Here is an 18,214-nt window from a genome sequence, read left to right on the forward strand (position 1 = left end):
ATGATGCTTCCATCACCATGCTTCACTGTTGGAATGGTATTGGGCAGGTGATGAGCAGTGCCTGGTTTCTTCCAGACATAACATTTAGAATTGAGGCCAAACAGTTCAATCTTGGGTTCATCAGACCGGAGACTCTTGTTCTTCACAATTTGCGAGTCCTCCAGGTGCTTTCTGCAAATTCCACGCAGGTGTTCATATGTTTTGCACTGAGGAGAGGCTTCTGTCTACCCACTCCACCATGAAGCCCACATCAGTGCAGGGCTGCATTGATGGTCGCCCTTCTGGAAATGTCCTATCTCCACATAGGATCTCTATAGCTCAGTCAGATGACCATTGAGTTCTTTGTCACCTCCCTTACTAAGGCCCTTCTTTCCCGACTGCTTAGTTTGGCCGGGCGACCAGCTCTTGGGAGAGTCTTAGTCGTTCCAAACTTCTTCCATTTGAGAATTATGGAGGCCACCGTGCTCTTGGGAATCTTCAGAGCGGAAGAAATCTTTTTGTAGCCTTCACCAGATCTGTGCCTTGCAATAATCCTGTCTCTGAGCTCTGTAGGCAGTTCCTTTGACCTTATGGCTTTTGCTCTGATACAGTATGCATTGTCAGCTGTAAGAACATAAACAAAGAGAGAGAAAGAGCACCAGCCCGAGTGTAATAAGCCGTAAGAGATAACAATACATATGCACTCACAATGAAAAGTCTTGAATCATGCGTATCAATGAGTAACAAGTCCACAAAGAGTCCCTCAGTCCTGTTGGGGGCGTATCGCACTCGTCTGGTGTCTGTCCATAGGCCAGATCAATGTTAACCACTTGAGACCCGCGCTATTGACAAAAGACGTCAACAGCGCGGCTCTCAGGTGCCAACTGGACGTCTTTGGACGTCTTTTTAAAAGGATTACCCGCGCGCGCCTCTGGGGGGCGCGCAGCGGGTAAACACTGTCCCGGCGCATCGCTGGGGAGCCGATGCGTGTACCTGGCGGGCGCGATGTCCGCCGGGTACACGCGATCGGCGGTGACACAGCAGGGACGTGGAGCTCTGTGTGTAAACACAGAGATCCACGTGCTGTCAGAGGAGAGGAGACCGATCTGTGTCCCTTGTACATAGAGACACAGCATCGGTCACCTCCCCCAGTCACCCCCTCCCCCCACACAGTTAGAACACACCCAGGATACACATTTAACCCCTTCCTCACCCCCTAGTGGTTAACCCCTTTCCTGACAGTCACATTTATACAGTAATTAGTGCATTTTTATAGCACTGATCGCTGTATAAATGTGAATGGTCCCAAATTTGTGTCAAAAGTGTCCGATACGTCTGCCGCAATGTCGCAGTCCCAATAAAAAAAATCGCAGATCGCCGACATTACTAGTAAAAAAAAAAATAATAAATCATAATTCTGTCCACTATTTTGTAGGCGCTATTTTGCGCAAACCAGTCGCTTATTGCGATTTTTTTTTTTTTACAAAAATATGTCGAAAAATACGTATCGGCCTTAACTGAGAAAAAAAATAGTTTTTTAAAAAAAAATTGGGATACAGTATTTATTATAGCAACAAGTAAAAAATATATATATATTTTTTAAATTGTTGCTCTTTTTTTGTTTATAGCGCAAAAAATAAAAACCGCAGAGGTGATCAAATACCACCAAAAGAAAGCTCTATTTGTGGGGAAAAAAGGACGTCAATTTTGTTTGGGAGCCACGTCGCACGACCGCGCAAATGTCAGTTAAAGCGACGCAGTGCCGGAAGCTGAAATTTCGCCTGGGCACGAAGGGGGTTTATGTGCCCAGTAAGCAAGTGGTTAACCAGGGGATGCTTGCTGCAGCTTGGGGCGGTCGCTCTCTTAGCCGTCAAAGCCACCGACAAGGCCATAGGGCGCATGCGTGGCTCGAGAACGACCGGCGTTGTGACACTCCGCCTTGCAGAGTAAACAAGGGATCCAATAGGTCAATCGTTGCCAGGATGATGTGTTTTAGAGGCGTGGCTTTCTTTTTTTCAAGTCCCTCTGGCAACAGTTCACCGCTCCTAAGATAGCTTACATAATTGGCCTCAGTTACTATCCCTCACTGGTAGCTAATACCCTTTATACATCTTTTATGCATTTTCAGTGCATCTTTTTAAAGCTTTTTACTAGGGTTGTCCCGATACCACTTTTTTAGGACTGAGTACAAGTACCGATACTTTTTTTCAAGTACCGATACCGAATACCGATACTTTTCTTTAAATGTGTCCCCAAATGCAGCCATGTCCCCCCACATATGCAGCCATGTCCCCCCACAGATGCAGCCATGTCCCCCCCATATATGCAGCCATGTCCCCCCATATATGCAGCCATGTCCCCCCCATATGCAGCCATGTCCCCCCCCATATGCAGCCATGTCCCCCCCCATATGCAGCCATGTCCCCCCCCATATGCAGCCATGTCCCCCCCCATATGCAGCCATGTCCCCCCCATATGCAGCCATGTCCCCCCCATATGCAGCCATGTCCCCCCCCCATATCCAGCCATGTCCCCACACATATCTGCAGCCATGTCCCCCTTACCGTACATGCTGCCGCGCCGTGCCGCCGCTTGGTTAATATGGGCGGGGAACATTACAGCTTGAGCTTTCATTTGAATAGCTGTAGTCTTTCGCGCCGCGCTGCTTATAGACACTCCCCCTTGCTCGGGATTGGACAGTTCACCCGAGCAAGGGGGAGTGTCTATACGCGGCGCGGCGGGAAAGACTACAGCTATTAAAATGAAAGCTGTAATGTTCCCCGCCCGTATTAACCAAGCGGGGATGCGGCGTAGCGGCGGGATGCGGCGGCGGCGGAAGTATTCTATTTCGGTATCGGGGGTATTTGCGGGAGTACGAGTACTCCCGCAAATACTCTGAATCGGCCCCGATACCGATACTAGCATCGGTATCGGGACAACCCTACTTTTTACTCAAACTGTATAATATATCCTTTGTGTAACCTGTTATAATTGTAATCACTAACTTATAGTAAAAAATTAAAGCAGGGTTCCAACCACAATTAGCATTTTTTAAATATACCGTATTTATCGGGCTATAACGCGCCCCGGCGTATAGCGCGCACCCCCGAACTTGAAGGAAAATTCCTGCAAAAAAAAAATACTTACAGTTTGGATGCCCCTCGTCGGTGTCTTGCCCATCGTCCTGCCCGTCGTCCATCGGTGGCCTCGTCCTTCTGCGGCCATCGTGGTGTCCTCATCGCTTCCCGCGCTGTGTTCGAACCACTGCGCCGACATATACCGAGCGGAGTACACTCGGGTATAGTCGGGCGGGCTCGACTCCTCTCGCGTAAAGGACGTACAGGACGTGAAACTCGACGTCCGAGAAACTCGACGGGCAAAACACATCGTTTTGCTCGTCGAGTTCCTTGTGAAGCCGCCGAGGATCTCGCCGAGCCAACTTTTCCCATTGACTAACTAGGAAATAGAGAACATGTTCTCTTTTTGGCCCGACGAGATCCTCGTCGGTTTCCTCAACGAAAAGTGTACACACGACCGGTTTTCTCGGCAGAATACGTCTCCCATCGAGTTTCTGGCTGAATTCTGCCAAGAAACTCGGTCGTGTTTACGGGGCCTCACAGGTTTTCTTCTAAGATTGCCCTGTATTTGGCTCCATCCATCTTCCCATCAATTCTCCATCATCTTTTCAAAGTCTCACTGATCTGAACGGGTGCCATTGAAAGCAATGCGCTGTGACTTGTCATGAGACTTTATGTGTCCAAAGTCGCATGACAAGTCACACAAGTGTGAATGGAGCCTTACCTGATGCAGAAAGGTTCTCCCAACTTTGCCAGAGAGAAACATTCTTGATATTTACATTGGAATCAATGGCACCAGGTGGATTAAATGGGGAGGTGAAAGTTAGTACTATTATCCGACAACCTTTCCCTCCTGTTTTCTTTTAGTTTTTTGCTTTCTTTCTTTTTATAAAGAAATCTTTTGCTTTCTTTCTTTTTATAAATACATTACCTGATGGTAATAAATCAAGTGGGTAAGTATTATGGGCCAGATTCAGGTAGGGAGCGCGTAACTCTGTGCGGGCGTAGCGTATCCCATTTACGCTACGCCTCCGCAACTTTGACAGGCAAGTGCATTATTCACAAAGCACTTGCTCCGTAAGTTGCGGCGGCGTAGCGTAAATTGGCTGGCGTAAGCCCGCCTAATTCAAATGTGTAAGATGTGGGCGTGTTTTATGTAAAATCATCGTGACCCCACGTAAATTACGCTTTTTACGAACGGCGCATGCGCCGTCCGTGAACGTATCCCAGTGCGCATGCTCCAAATTAACCGGCAAATAGTCAATGCTTTCGACGTGAACGTAAAATTCCGTACAGCCCTATTCGCGAACGACTTATGCAAACAACGTCATCGACGGAAAATTCGACGCTGGCCCGACGTCCATACTTAAAATTGACTACGCCTCATAAAGCAGGGGTAACTTTACGCCGGAAAAAGCCTTACGTAAACGGCGTATCTGTACTGCGACGGCCGGGCGTACGTTCGTGAATAGGCGTATCTAGCTTATTTACATATTCTAGGCGTAAATCAGCGTACACGCCCCTAGCGGCCAGCGTAAATATGCAGTTAAGATACGACGGCATAGGAGACTTACGCCGGTCGTATCTTAGCAATATTTAAGCATATCTCAGCTTGAGAATACGCTTAAATATACAACGGCGGGGATTCAGACTTACGACGGCGTATCTACTGATACGCCCGTCGTAAGTCTACCTGAATCTGGCCCTATGTGTCCTTTCAAAAGAAATATGTATATACTGTATGTTATTATAAGATCACCATTGTTTGTCACTGTGGTATGGTACATCATCAATTGATTAGTTCATTGGCCTCCAAACTACGGCCCTGGCGCCAGATGTGACCCTTTGCTGGCTTTTATCCGACCACTGGGGCACTATTTTATTCACTGACACCAGTGAAGGACACAATTCCTACCAATTACATTAATAATGGGGCACAGTTCCTCCCAATAACGGGGCTCAATTTCTCCCAATGACACCAATGACGGGGCTCAATTCCTCCCAATGATGGGGCACAATTCCTCCCAATGACACCAATGATGGGGCACAATTTCTCCCAATGACACCAATGATGGAGCACAATTCCTCCCAATGATGGGGCACAATTCCTACCAATGATGGGGCACAATTCCTCCCAGAGACGGGGCTCAATTTCTCCCAATGACACCAATGACGGGGCTCAATTTCTCCCAATGATGGGGCACAATTCCTCCCAATGACACCAATGATGGAGCAGAATTCCTCCCAATGATGGGGCACAATTCCTCCCAAAGACGGGGCTCAATTTCTCCCAATGACACCAATGACGGGGCTCAATTTCTCCCAATGACACCAATGATGGGACGCAATTCCTCCCAATGACACCAATGATAGGGCACAATTCCTCCCAATGGGACAAAAGCCCTCTAAATGACACCAGTGATGTGGCACAATTCGTCCCACTGAGACCAATAATGCGGAATTGTTCACTTCTACTGATGCAGGGACATTTTGGACTTCCGATGGTCTGGCTCCCCTGAAGTCTGAAGGACAGTAAACTGGCCCTTTGTTTAGAAAGTTTGGAGACCCCTGAATTAGTTTGTTAGTAACAATCAGTCAGTTTTTACCAATCGGTTGGTCTTTTTGGATTATGCGAGATGGTTTCTGGGTATGTGCTCACGTTAGTTTTTTGGAGTGTATGCATATATGTATACATATGTAAGATGGATTATAGTAGTACATAGCAATACTACTGTATATAGCAGTGCTCTCCAAACTGCGACCTGGGGGTCGGATGTGCCCCTTTGCTTGTTTTTATCTGGGCCTTGGATCACTATTCTTCCCTCTCATAAAAGACCTAATGCTCTCCACTGACAGCAACAGTGGGGCACACTTTCTGCCACTGACACCAATGATGGGATGCTATTCCTCTCACTAAAACAAATGATGGGTCACTATACCTCTCACTGACACAAATGATAGGATGCTATTTCTCTAACTGACACCAATGATGGGTCACTATTTCTCCTACTGACACCAATGATGGGTCACTATTTCTCCTACTGACACCAATGATGGGTCACTATTTCTCCTACTGACACCAATGATGGGTCACTATTTCTCCTACTGACACTAATGATGGGTCACTATTTCTTCTACTGACACCAATGATGGGTCACTATTTCTCCTACTGACACCAATGATGGGTCACTATTTCTCCTACTGACACCAATGCTGGGTCACTATTTCTCCTACTGACACCAATGATGGGTCACTATTTCTCCTACTGACACCAATGATGGGTCACTATTTCTTCTACTGACACCAATGATGGGTCACTATTTCTCCTACTGACACCAATGATGGGTCACTATTTCTCCTACTGACACCAATGATGGGTCACTATTTCTCCTACTGACACCAATGCTGGGTCACTATTTCTCCTACTGACACCAATGATGGGTCACTATTTCTCCTACTGACACCAATGATGGGTCACTATTTCTCCTACTGACACCAATGCTGGGTCACTATTTCTCCTACTGACACCAATGATGGGTCACTATTTCTCCTACTGACACCAATGATGGGTCACTATTTCTCCTACTGACACCAATGCTGGGTCACTATTTCTCCTACTGACACCAATGATGGGTCACTATTTCTCCTACTGACACCAATGATGGGTCACTATTTCTCCTACTGACACCAATGCTGGGTCACTATTTCTCCTACTGACACCAATGATGGGTCACTATTTCTCCTACTGACACCAATGATGGATCACTATTCCTCCCACTGACACCAATGATGGGTCACTATTTCTCCCACTGACACCAATGATAGGATGCTACTCTTCACACTAAAACAAATGATGGGTCACTATTCCTCTTACCGACACCAATGATAGGGTGCGATTTCTCCCACTAAAACCAAGGATTGGTCACTATTCGTCCCACTGACACCAACATTGTGGCACTATCCCCCCCCTAATGCCATAGATGGGGCACTGTTTACTCTTACTGACGCCATGACATTTTCTACTCCGACTGGCCACAGTCCGGCCTCCCCAAAAGCCTGAAGGACAGAAAGCCCTTTGTTTAGAAAGTTTGGAGACCCCTGCTATATAGCAAAGCATGATTTGAGAGCAGGTTCACCTGGAGGAGAGTCCAAAAGAAAGCATGTTGGCTAGAGTTGGGCTTTAATACGGCTGCACATAAAGAAAGTGAGACCTCTTAGAGGATCAGGAGCTCCTGACTCCCCCATACTGTCTCCCCATTACTGTCTACTGACAGAGGAGGGGGGAGAAGAAGAGATTGTTGTAGTGACTGAACAAGGAGAATCTGGGACTCTTCTCTGGATTTACTGTTTATTACTCACCTGTGTTGATCTCTGGAGGGATCTCCTCCTCCTTCTTACATGGATCATCACCCATTTCATATGCCTCTTCTTCATCTTCAACTTTAACCACAATCACCCCTTCATACTGTATAAAACACAACACATTTTATTATTAAGGTGGAACTCAAGAATATTAATGATTATTAAGATTACGTCCACCCACCTGATCCTCCTGAGGGATCTCCTGATGTTCCTGTGTGGAGTCCCGGGAATACAGAGGACGGGGACATCTCTCTGGGGGATTTCTGTTACTGGATCCATCTGTAGGAAACACACACTGACTGATTACATTGTGGGGAATTTGGTAAAGCCTTACTGACGCTTTTTGTACACGTTTTCAGCCACTGGCTGAACAAAGAAAAAAACAATGTCCAGCTTAATAGATTAGTTATTTATGCTCAGCCCCAAAAAACAAAAACAAATGGCCAACTTAATAGAGGCTGATGGCTCCTGACTCCCCCACTGGACACATAGAGCCAGATTCACATAGAATCGGCGGCGGCGTAGTGTAAGCCATTTACACTACGCCGCAACTTACTGGAGCAAGTGCCGTATTCTCAAAGCACTTGCTCCGTAATTTGCGGCGGCGTAGTGTAAATGGCCTGGCTTAAGGCCGCGTAATTCAAAGGGGGCGGCTTGTATTTAAATTAAGTGCGCCCCTGCGCTGATCGAACTGCGCATGCGCCGGCCGTAAAAAAAGCCCAGTGCGCATGCTCCTACTCACGTCGGAAAACGTCAATGAAGCCGACGTGAGCGTCATTTCCGCAAATCCCTATTCGCGAACGACGTAAAAAATTAAAATTTCGTCGCGGGAACGACGGCCATACTTAACATTGGCTGCGCCTCATAGAAGCAGGGGTAACTATACGCCGGGAAAACCCTTACGTAAACGGCGTAAAGTGACTGCGTCGGGCCCGCGTACGTTCGTGAATTGGCGTATCCCGCTGATTTAGATATTCTCGCCGTAAATCAGCGAGAACGCCCCCAGCGGCCATTTTAAAATTGCAGTTAAGATCCGATGGTGTAACACAATTACACCTGTCGGATCTTAGGCATATCTATGCGTAACTGATTCTATGAATCAGTCACATAGATACGACCGACGCAACTCTGAGATACGACCGTCGTATCTCTATGTGAATCTGGCACATACTGTCTCCCCATTACTGTCTACTGACAGAGGAGGGGGAGGGGAGAAGAGATTGTTGTAGTGACTGAACAAGGAGAATCTGGGACTCTTCTCTGGATTTAGTGTTTATTACTCACCTGTGCTGATCTCTGGAGGGATTTCCTCCTTCTTATACGGATCATTGCCCTTTACATTTGTCTCATGTTTTTCCTCTTCAGAAATAATCTCGTCTTCTCCTATTTCATTAGGATATCCATCCTTCATAAAAAATAAAAAAGTCAAAATAGTAAGTTTACGGTACATAGTTTACTAAGTTTTATCATTATAAAGACCAACCTAAACGGTGTATACTAAAAATGTGGTTACCCACTGTATGTTGCTATTTTGGTACCAAAGTTTGGCGTCATTCCACGGATGGATTCAATTTCAAATGGTGACATATTTGGTATCTATTTACTTGGCGTAACATCATTGTAACGGAATGGCCCGTGACACCCAGAGAACTTTGAAGGATGTGGGGTACTCCTGTGCCAGCGTCACTAATGACTCTTCGGTCATCCTATGCCCCCTTTGGGTATAGGATGGCTGAGAAATGATAATTCATGTATTGCAGGAGATCTGGACATATTACAAGTTGTTCCTTATGAACAGGTCAATAGACTGTTGAGATGCTAACTAAGTCTGCTACTGTGGTGATGTGGATTGAAACAGAGCCAGCCTGGCTGGCTATTATGGGATGTTAAAGTATCTTGCTGTGATTACATTCTGTGTCCATTGTACTAATTAAGTCTGAAAAGTCAGATGTCTCCTTTCAGGGGTAGGGAATTAGCATGTCAATTATGTTTAGTAAAGGAATGTGTTTTGTGTAACAGGTGAGGGGAACTTGTCACAGAGCCAGACCGTCTGGGTAATGAGTAGTAATTAACTCACCTGAATGTCATTATCTAAAAGAATGTGTATGAAGCCCCATTGTGTGATGTGTGGGTGGAGAGTTTCTATGTTCCTTTGATTACTGTAACATATTTGTCCTGTATATAAGACAGCTAAGGTACCATTAAAAGTATTCATTCATACATTTTGGAACCAGTAACAGGGCTGTGCTTGAGTCTCGTTATTCTGGGAAATGGAATGGATCGTGTCTGATGTCTGTCGGACTGTCGGATAAGCTGTCGTGGGGCGATGGAATGGAGAATCGTAAACGGTGGTGACTGTTACAATCATCTTTTATATTATACCAAAAAAGTGGGTATTATATTGTGCTTTTGTGCATTAAAGTGTATGTTCCCGAGAAATGTGTTTAAAAAATGTGTGCCATAAAAATATGCAACACCCACCGTTTTATTCTCTAGGGTCTCGGCCTAAAACAAATATATATGTTTGGGGGTTGTAAATAATTTTCTAGCAAAATAATGATTTTTTTTACATGTAGGAAAGGAAAGTCAGAATTGGCCCAGACTGCAAGTGGTTAAAGATCTCCGTCATTGATTATTTGACAAACCCTTTTAGTTCTATTTACCTGATCTTCCTGAGAGATCTCATGATGTTCCCGTGTGGAATCCTGAGAACACAGAGGACGAAGAGATCTCTCTGGGATATTTCTGGCTCCATCTGTAGGAAACACAAGGGATGACATAGGTGTAATTATGCAATATGTGCAAGTGTTGGATGGTGTAGAGAAGGGTTAAACCCTCTGTCAAGTTTCTATTGCTGTCTGTGTCCCCATTGATGTGATTTGTCTTGCTGATCATTGTTGCTGAAAAAAAAGTGGGGAAAAAACGTAATTTTACAAGATTTAACAGTTGTCCCCAGAAAAAAAAAAATACAAAGGGAAATCTTCCTTTTTTAACCCCTTCATACGCTATCCAAAACAAAAAAAAATTTTTTGCTACACTTAGGCCTCATACACACGACCAGACATGTCCGATGAAAACGGTCCGCGGAGCGTTTTTATCGGACATGTCTACTGGGTGATTTTGATCTGATGTGTGTACACACCATCAGACCAAATTCCCCACGGACAGAATAGGCGGTGACGACGATGACTCGGCGACGTGCGTGAACCCGGAAGTTCAATACTTCCACGCATGCGTCGAATCACTTTGACGCATGCGCGGGATTTCGGGCCAGCGGACATGTACGGTGAGTCGTACTGACCATCGGACATGTCCGACGGACAGGCTTCCATCGGACAAGTTTCTTAGCATGCTAAGAAACTTTTGTTCGCTGGAAACATGTCCGCCAGGCCGGAAAACTGTCCGGTAGGCCATGTCCGCGGAAACTGGTCCGACGGAGTATAACTAAAGGCATAACTAAAGGCAAGTCAGGACGCTCTCTACTTTGCAGATAGAGAAAGGAGCTGTGTGTTAGTCGGTGTCTTGACACTCCTGCTCGCCCCCTCAAGAGGCTTTCTCCACACCAGGGAGAAAGCCTTGCATTACTGTGTGGAGTTACAGACAGAAGAACAGGAAGTGAGGATTTCTCAGAAGAAATAAGGACATTTAAAAGCAAAATGGAAGGATGAGGTAAGTGAAGGTAAAGGAAGCTATTTAGGGAAAAAATTTTTTTCCTTTACAACCCCTTAATCTACACTATGGAAACCAGCACAGTAGGATGAATACCCAATAGGGAACATGCGAACAGGCAAAACATTTGTTTGATCACGTGAACACTGTTAAAAAGTCTATGGGACACGAACATGAAAAATCAAAAGTACAAAAATTGGTGCAGGGTTCCCCTCAATATCCATACCAGACCTGAAGGGCCTGATTTGGAATTTTGGGGGACCCCCACACATTTGTTTTTTTAATTTTGGTTCGGGGTTACCTTTAATATTCATACCAGACCCAAAGGGCCTGATAATGGACTGGGGGGGGGGGGGCTGCCATTTTTTTCAATGACTTTTATCTGTATTGCCGGGACCCGACAATTCATTAATAGCCGAGTAGTTTTGAATGACTTTTTTCCTTTAGAAATGTCATTTTGTGCAGGCACAGTTCTAAACACGGGAAACATGCGCTACTTTACAGGCGTACTATAGACACCCCCCCCCCCCCCCCCCAGGTACGAAATTTAAAGGAATATTTCACTTTTATTGTTTCACTTTAAGCATTATTAAAATCACTGCTCCCGAAAAAACGTCAGTTTTTAAAACTTTTTTTTTTCATTAATACGTGTCCCCTGGGGCAGGACTCGGGTCCCCAAACACTTTTTATGACAATAACTTTCATATTAACCTTTAAAATGGGCATTTTTTATTTCTCCCGTAGACTTTTAAAGGGTGTTCCGCAGCTTTCGAATTTGCAGCGAACAGCCCAAATTGTTCGCTATTCGGCGAACGGGCAAACAGCCAATGTTCGAGACGAACTCATGTTCGACCCGAACATATAGCTCATCCCTAATACCCAATGAGATGCATCCTGAAAGTGGATAGGTTATCTGTATTTATACTCACCTGTGCTGATCTCTATAGAAATGTCCTCTTTAATTCTCACATGTCCTTCCTCCTCCTCCTCAGCTTTGACGTCTCTTTGAGTCTCTCTGGGGTCTGTGAATAAAGAGGATAGTGAAGCCCCCTTTACTACTGTATGAGAGACCCCAGAGAGTGTGTGTGTGGGGGGGGGGGGGAGACTGGTCACGTCTCTTTGCTGGAAATACACAATGACATGATGTGAGGAGGAGATCTGGAATCATAAGCTGGTCATACACTGATTAAAATGTGTCTGGTTCAGCAAGGATGGGTGCAACTGCCAGAATATGACGTCCATGCGGAGGGGATTCCTCCATCCACATTGTAAGATGTTAGTTATTTATGCTCAGCCCCGAAAAACAAAAACAAATGGCCAACTTAAAGCGTAGCTCCACCCTAAAGTGGAACTCCCGCTGATCGGAACCCTCCCCCCCTCCGGTGTCACATTTGACACCTTTCAGGGGGGAGGGGGGTGCAGATACCTGTCTAAAGACGGGTATTTGCACCCACTTCCGGCCACACAGTCTCGGGCAGACTGCGGGTATGACGTCACCTCCCGTCCCCCTGTTGTGTTCTGGGAACACTCAGCTCCCAGTACACAGCGGGCGCCAATCAGCAGGCGTAGCGCGACTCGCACATGCACCGTAGGGAACCGGGCAGTGAAGCCGGAGCGCTTCAATTCCTGCTTCCCTCACCAAAGATGGCGGGGGGGCAGCAGAGTGACGAGCGATCGCTCGTCCTCTGCTGCGGACGGCGCTGGACTCCAGGACAGGTAAGTGTGCCGATATTAAAAGCTGCAGTATTTGTAGCTTCTGGCTTTTAATATTTTTTTCAGCGGAGCTCCGCTTTAATAGAGGCTGATGTCTCCTGACTCCCCCACTGGCCCCATTACTGTCTACTGACAGAGGAGGGGGGAGAAGAAGAGATTGTTGTAGTGACTGAACAAGGAGAATCTGGGACTCTTCTCTGGATTGAGATTGCATTCACACCCGAGGGACGCAACGCGTTTGGCACCAAAGTAGCTTAAGTACCCTTTTTGGTACTAAGCTGTTGTTTGAGGTGCCATTAAAAAATAAGAGATTGTTGTAGTGACTGAACAAGGAGAATCTGGGACTCTGGATTGAGACTGCATTCAAACCTGAGGGACACAACGCGTTTGGCACCAAAGTACCGTATTTATCGCGGTAAAACGCGCTCCCGCGTATACTGCGCACCCCTAATGTGACCCCGAATCCTGTGGAAAAAAAGTTTTTTTTGTACTTACAGTTTTGGTGTCTTGCGCGGCGTCCATCGGCGGCCTCGTCGGGTCCGGCGTCCTTCTGCGGCTTCGGGTGTCCTCTTCGGCGGGTCCGGCGTCCTTCTGCGGCTTCGGGTGTCCTTCTGCGGCGGGTCCGGTGTCCTCTTCGGCGGGTCCGGTGTCCTTCTGCGGCGTCCTCGCTCGTTTCCCGCGCCGAGTTTTGAATACTGCACCGACATATACCGAGCACAGTACACTCGGGTATAGTCGGGCAGTCTCGGCAACTTCCGCGCTCACGTCCTGGATGTACAGGACGTCAGTGTGGGTAGCCGAGCATTGCCGACAATACACAAGTGTACTGCGCTCGGTATATGTCGGCGCAGTATTCAAAACTCGGCGCGGGAAAGCGGGTATCGGCGTATACCACGCACCCACGATTTTGCCCTGATTTTCAGGGCAAAAAAGTGTGCGGTATATGCCGATAAATACGGTAGCTTATCTACCTTTTTTGGCACTAAGCCAAGTGCGTTTTTGAAGGTTTTTTTGTTTGGAGTGCGATTAAAAAAATAACATATTGTTGTAGTGACTGAACAAGGAGAGTCTGGGACTCTTCTCTGGATTTAGTGTTTATTCCTCACCTGTGCTGATCTCTGGAGGGATCTCCTCCTCCTTACACGGATCATCACCCATTTCATATGCCTCTTCTTCATCTTCAACTTTAACAACAATCACCCCTTCATACTGTATAAAACACAACACATTTTATTATTAAGATGGAACTCAAGAATCTCATGATTATTATGATTAATTCCACCTACCTGATCCTCCTGAAGGATCTCCTGATCTTCCTGTGTGGAGTCCCGGGAATACAGAGGACGGGGACATCTCTCTGGGGAATTTCTGTTACTGGATCCGTCTGTAGGAAACACACACTGACTGAATACATTCTGGGGAATTCAGTAAAGCCTTACTGACACACACATGGCGCGCTCCCCTCCCTCTGTCCTCCGGCGCTCGGATGTCACAGAGCTGGATCTGTGTGCAAGGTCCCGCCCCCTAGACCAGCTCGTGTGATAGTAGATTGAATCAGTGTTCCGCCTATCACACAAGCTGTTCTAGGGGGGCGGGACCTTGCACACAGACACAGACCCAGCTCCGTGACATCCGAGCGCCGAAGGACAGAGGGAGGGGAGCACTGTGTGTTGTCCATCTAGGAAATTATGAGGCTGCCTGCATTCATGGGCACAGAGGCTGCATTCATGGGCACAGAGACTGCATTCATGGGCACAGAGGCTGCATTCATGGGCACAGAGGCTGCAATCAGTGGGCACAGAGGCTGCATTCATGGGCACAGAGGCTGCAATCAGTGGGCACAGGCTGCAATCAGTGGGCACAGAGGCTGCAATCAGTGGGCACAGAGGCTGCAATTAGTGGGCACAGGCAGGGCCGCTGATAGGGGGGACCACCAGCCCTCCTGTAGGGGGTCCCGGCACACAGAGCGGCCCAGACAGCAGGAGGGTTGGTGGAGAACAATGCCCTCCATGTCTCTCACCCAGGTTTCTCCCCCTTTCCCTCCCGCCGGCTATTAGCTGCTGGGTGAGAGACATGGAGGGATAATGAACCTGGCCAGCCATCACTGAGCTCCTTCCCCTGCCCCGAGAGGGGGTTGTGCTAGGAGGAGGGGTTTGTGGGAATGTGTTCCAGGAACGGAATTGAAGAAAGAAGATTTGTGCTGGGAGGGGAGATGCGGGTGATTGTGTACCAGGAGCCAATGAGGGAATCCGGGGCTAATAGTAGGTTTTGTGGGAATTCTGCAGGCAGGGGAGATTTGTACAAGGAGGTGGAATCGGGTGGCATTTTTGTCCATTAATAATGCATTTTTTTGTGAAAATATTGTATAGAATACCGTCAGGTGTGGGGGGGGGGGGGGCGTCAGGTAGGCTGTACGGGGCCCCATGATTCCCAACAGTGGCCCTGGGCACATGGGCTGCATTCATGAGCACAGAGGCTGCAATTAGTGGGCACAGAGGCTGTAATCAGTGGGCACAGAGGCTGCATTCATGGGCACAGAGGCTGCATTCATGGGCACAGAGGCTGCAATCAGTGGGCACAGAGGCTGCAATTAGTGGGCACAGAGGCTGCATTCATGGGCACAGAGGCTGAAATTAGTGGGCACATAGGCTGTATTCATGGGCACAAAGGCTGCAATCAGTGGGCACAGTTATTTTCAGTGTTCCTGTATGTGAAAATATGTTTTTAATGGATCTATTGTAGCAGTCATCGATAAAGGATGAAAATGGTGATGTGTGTGTTTGTGTGGGGGGGGGACAGCGTCATTGAAATACCTGGCCTTGGGGTGGAAAAGGGAGTAAATCCGGGCCTGATGAGAGGATGTGTATAGGGGGATCATCACCACTCTTCTCTCCTTTACTAGAAATGAAAGTCTCTTCTTACCCAGTGATGAGAGGGGTGGTCGGCTCGCCATGATGATGTCCTTCTACAGATCTTCCTTAACTTGCCCTTGTAAAGTCCTGTAAGATTTAGTAATGCAGAATCAGACCTGGACATAGAGCAATCAGTAAACCCATGTGTATTATTAAGCTAAACCTGTGCTAGAGTAGATGCAGTAAAGGGAGATCGTGGCTCCTTGGGTATGGTCCACTGCTGACATGGTACCTTGGGTATGATCCACTGCTGATGGGGTACCTTGGGTATGGTCCACTGCTGACGGGGTACCTTGGGTATGGTCCACTGCTGATGTGGTACCTTGGGTATGGTCCACTGCTGACGGGGTACCTTGGGTATGGTCCACTGCTGATGTGGTACCTTGGGTATGGTCCACTGCTGATGTGGTACCTTGGGTATGGTCCACTGCTGATGTGGTACCTTGGGTATGGTCCACTGCTGATGGGGTACCTTGGGTATGGTCCACTGCTGATGTGGTACCTTGGGTATGGTCCACTGCTGATGTGGTACCTTGGGTATGGTCCACTGCTGATGGGGTACCTTGGGTATGGTCCACTGCTGACGGGGTACCTTGGGTATGGTCCACTGCTGATGTGGTACCTTGGGTATGGTCCACTGCTGATGGGGTACCTTGGGTATGGTCCACTGCTAATGTAGTACCTTGGTTATGGTCCACTGCTGACATGGTCCACTGCTGATTGGGAACCTTGGGCCAGTTTCAGGTAGGGGCACGCAAAACTGCGGCGGCGTAACGTATGACATTTACGTTACGCGGCCGCAAGTTTTACAGGCAAGTGCTTGATTCACAAAGCACTTGCCTGTAAAGTTGCGGTGGCGCAGTGTAAAAGGGGCCGGCGTAAGCGCGCGTAATTCAAATGATCCCGTAGGGGGCGTGGATCATTTAAATTAGGCGCGCTCCCGCGCCGAACGTACTGCGCATGCACCGTCCCTTAATTGACGTCGCAAGGACGTCATTGGTATCGACGTGAACGTAAATGGCGTCCAGCGCCATTCACGGACGACTTACGCAAAATTTTGAAATCGCGATGCGGGAACGACGTCCATACTTAACATTGGCTGCGCCTCCTAATAGCAGGAGCAGCCTTACGGTCGAAAACGACGTACGCAAACGACGTAAAAAACGAGCGCCGGGCGCACGTACGTTTGTGAATCGGCGTAAGTATGCAATTTGCATACTCTACGCTGACAACTACGGGTGCGCCACCTAGCGGCCAGCGTCAGAATGCACCCTAAGATACGATGGCATAAGAGCCTTATGCCAGTGGTATCTTAGGCTACAGTCGGCGTATCTAGCTTTCTGAATACAGAAAGTTGATACGCCGGCGCTACTTAGCAATTACGCTGCGTATCTATGGATACGCAGGCGTAATTGCTCTCTGAATCTACCCCTCTGTATTCAGAAAGCTAGATACGCCGGCTGTAGCCTAAGATACGACTGGCATAAGTCTCTTATGTCGTCGTATCTTAGGGTGCATTCTGACGCTGGCCGCTAGGTGGCGCTCCCGTAGTAGTCAGCGTAGAGTATGCAAATTGCATACTTACGCCGATTCACAAACGTACGTGCGCCCAGGGGTAGTTTTTTACGTCGTTTGCGTAACTCGTTTTCGGCGTAAGGCTGCTCCTGTTATTAGGAGGCGCAGCCAATGTTAAGTATGGACGTCGTTCCCGCGTCGCGATTTCAAAATTTTACGTCGTTTGCGTAAGTCGTCTGTGAATGGCGCTGGACGCCATTTACGTTCACGTCAAAAACAATGACGTCCTTGCGACGTCATTTACCGCAATGCACGTCGGGAAATTTTAGGGACGGCGCATGCGCAGTACGTTCGCCTAATTTAAATGATCCACGCCCCCTACCGGATCATTTAAATTACGCGCGCTTACGCCGGCCCCTTTTGCGCTACGCCGCCGCAAATTACGGAGCAAGTGCTTCGTGAATACAGCGCTTGCTCCTGTAATTTACGGCGGCGTAGCGTAAAGACGATACGCTGTGCCGCCGTATCAGTGCGCGCCCTTACCTGAATCTACCCCACTGGCTTTTAGGCTTTATACTGCTTTAAAGGAAATCTCTGCTGAGAGAGATATGTATTGCTGAGTGGCTTCTGAAAATGCTAGTTTCCTGGCTGTCTCTTCCACATACAATGGAACTGGCTTCATTGTTGGCTTAGTGGTCCCAATATACAGAATAATTACCTCTGTATAAGATGCAAAATACCAGCACTGCCCAATGGCCACCAAGATGCTTCCTACAGGTCACATGACCAGCTGCCTGCCAACAAGGTCACATGACACCCACCTCCCCCATCCAGAGTGCTGGGACCCCCTTCTGTCATAATAAGAAGACATTATTACCTCCTTCTCACTGGACGCACACTCTCCTCATTCACACCCCCACCACGAAGTATGTGATAACCATCGCAGCTCCTCCTCCTCTGGGCTACAACAAAATGGCTGCCCATCCT

The 18,214-nt window shown here is 47.7% G+C and overlaps 1 protein-coding gene across 2 annotated transcripts; it reads right to left on the reverse strand.

Annotated features, from left to right (window-relative positions):
• Positions 1-16: 16 nt before the first annotated feature.
• On the reverse strand, positions 17-18,192 carry LOC120909947. 2 transcript variants are annotated; one of them, XM_040321769.1, is made up of 7 exons: positions 18,105-18,192; positions 15,723-15,799; positions 14,087-14,184; positions 13,907-14,009; positions 10,082-10,173; positions 8,703-8,823; positions 17-603 (listed from the first exon to the last, which is right to left on the reverse strand). In XM_040321769.1, exons 2-7 carry the CDS (start codon positions 15,751-15,753, stop codon positions 323-325), a joined length of 726 nt encoding a protein of 241 aa, XP_040177703.1. In that variant the 5' UTR covers positions 15,754-15,799; positions 18,105-18,192; the 3' UTR covers positions 17-322. The 2 variants fall into 2 exon arrangements, with proteins under 2 accessions (XP_040177703.1, XP_040177704.1); XM_040321770.1 differs by lacking the exon at positions 18,105-18,192 and adding an exon at positions 17,946-18,062.
• Between the last annotated feature and the right edge of the window lie 22 nt (positions 18,193-18,214).

This window comes from Rana temporaria, chromosome 8 (assembly GCF_905171775.1).
Source record: "Rana temporaria chromosome 8, aRanTem1.1, whole genome shotgun sequence".
Taxonomy (NCBI): domain Eukaryota; kingdom Metazoa; phylum Chordata; class Amphibia; order Anura; family Ranidae; genus Rana; species Rana temporaria.

Coding starts and splice junctions, on each gene's coding strand:
- LOC120909947 (XM_040321769.1), bottom strand. CDS start 15,753: ATGGCGAGCCGACCACCCCTCTCATCACTGG. Junction 14,185..15,722: donor ACCACCCCTCTCATCACTGG/GTAAGAAGAGAC, acceptor TGTTTCCTACAG/ACGGATCCAGTAACAGAAAT. Junction 8,824..10,081: donor AGATCTCTCAGGAAGATCAG/GTAAATAGAACT, acceptor TTTTTTATGAAG/GATGGATATCCTAATGAAAT.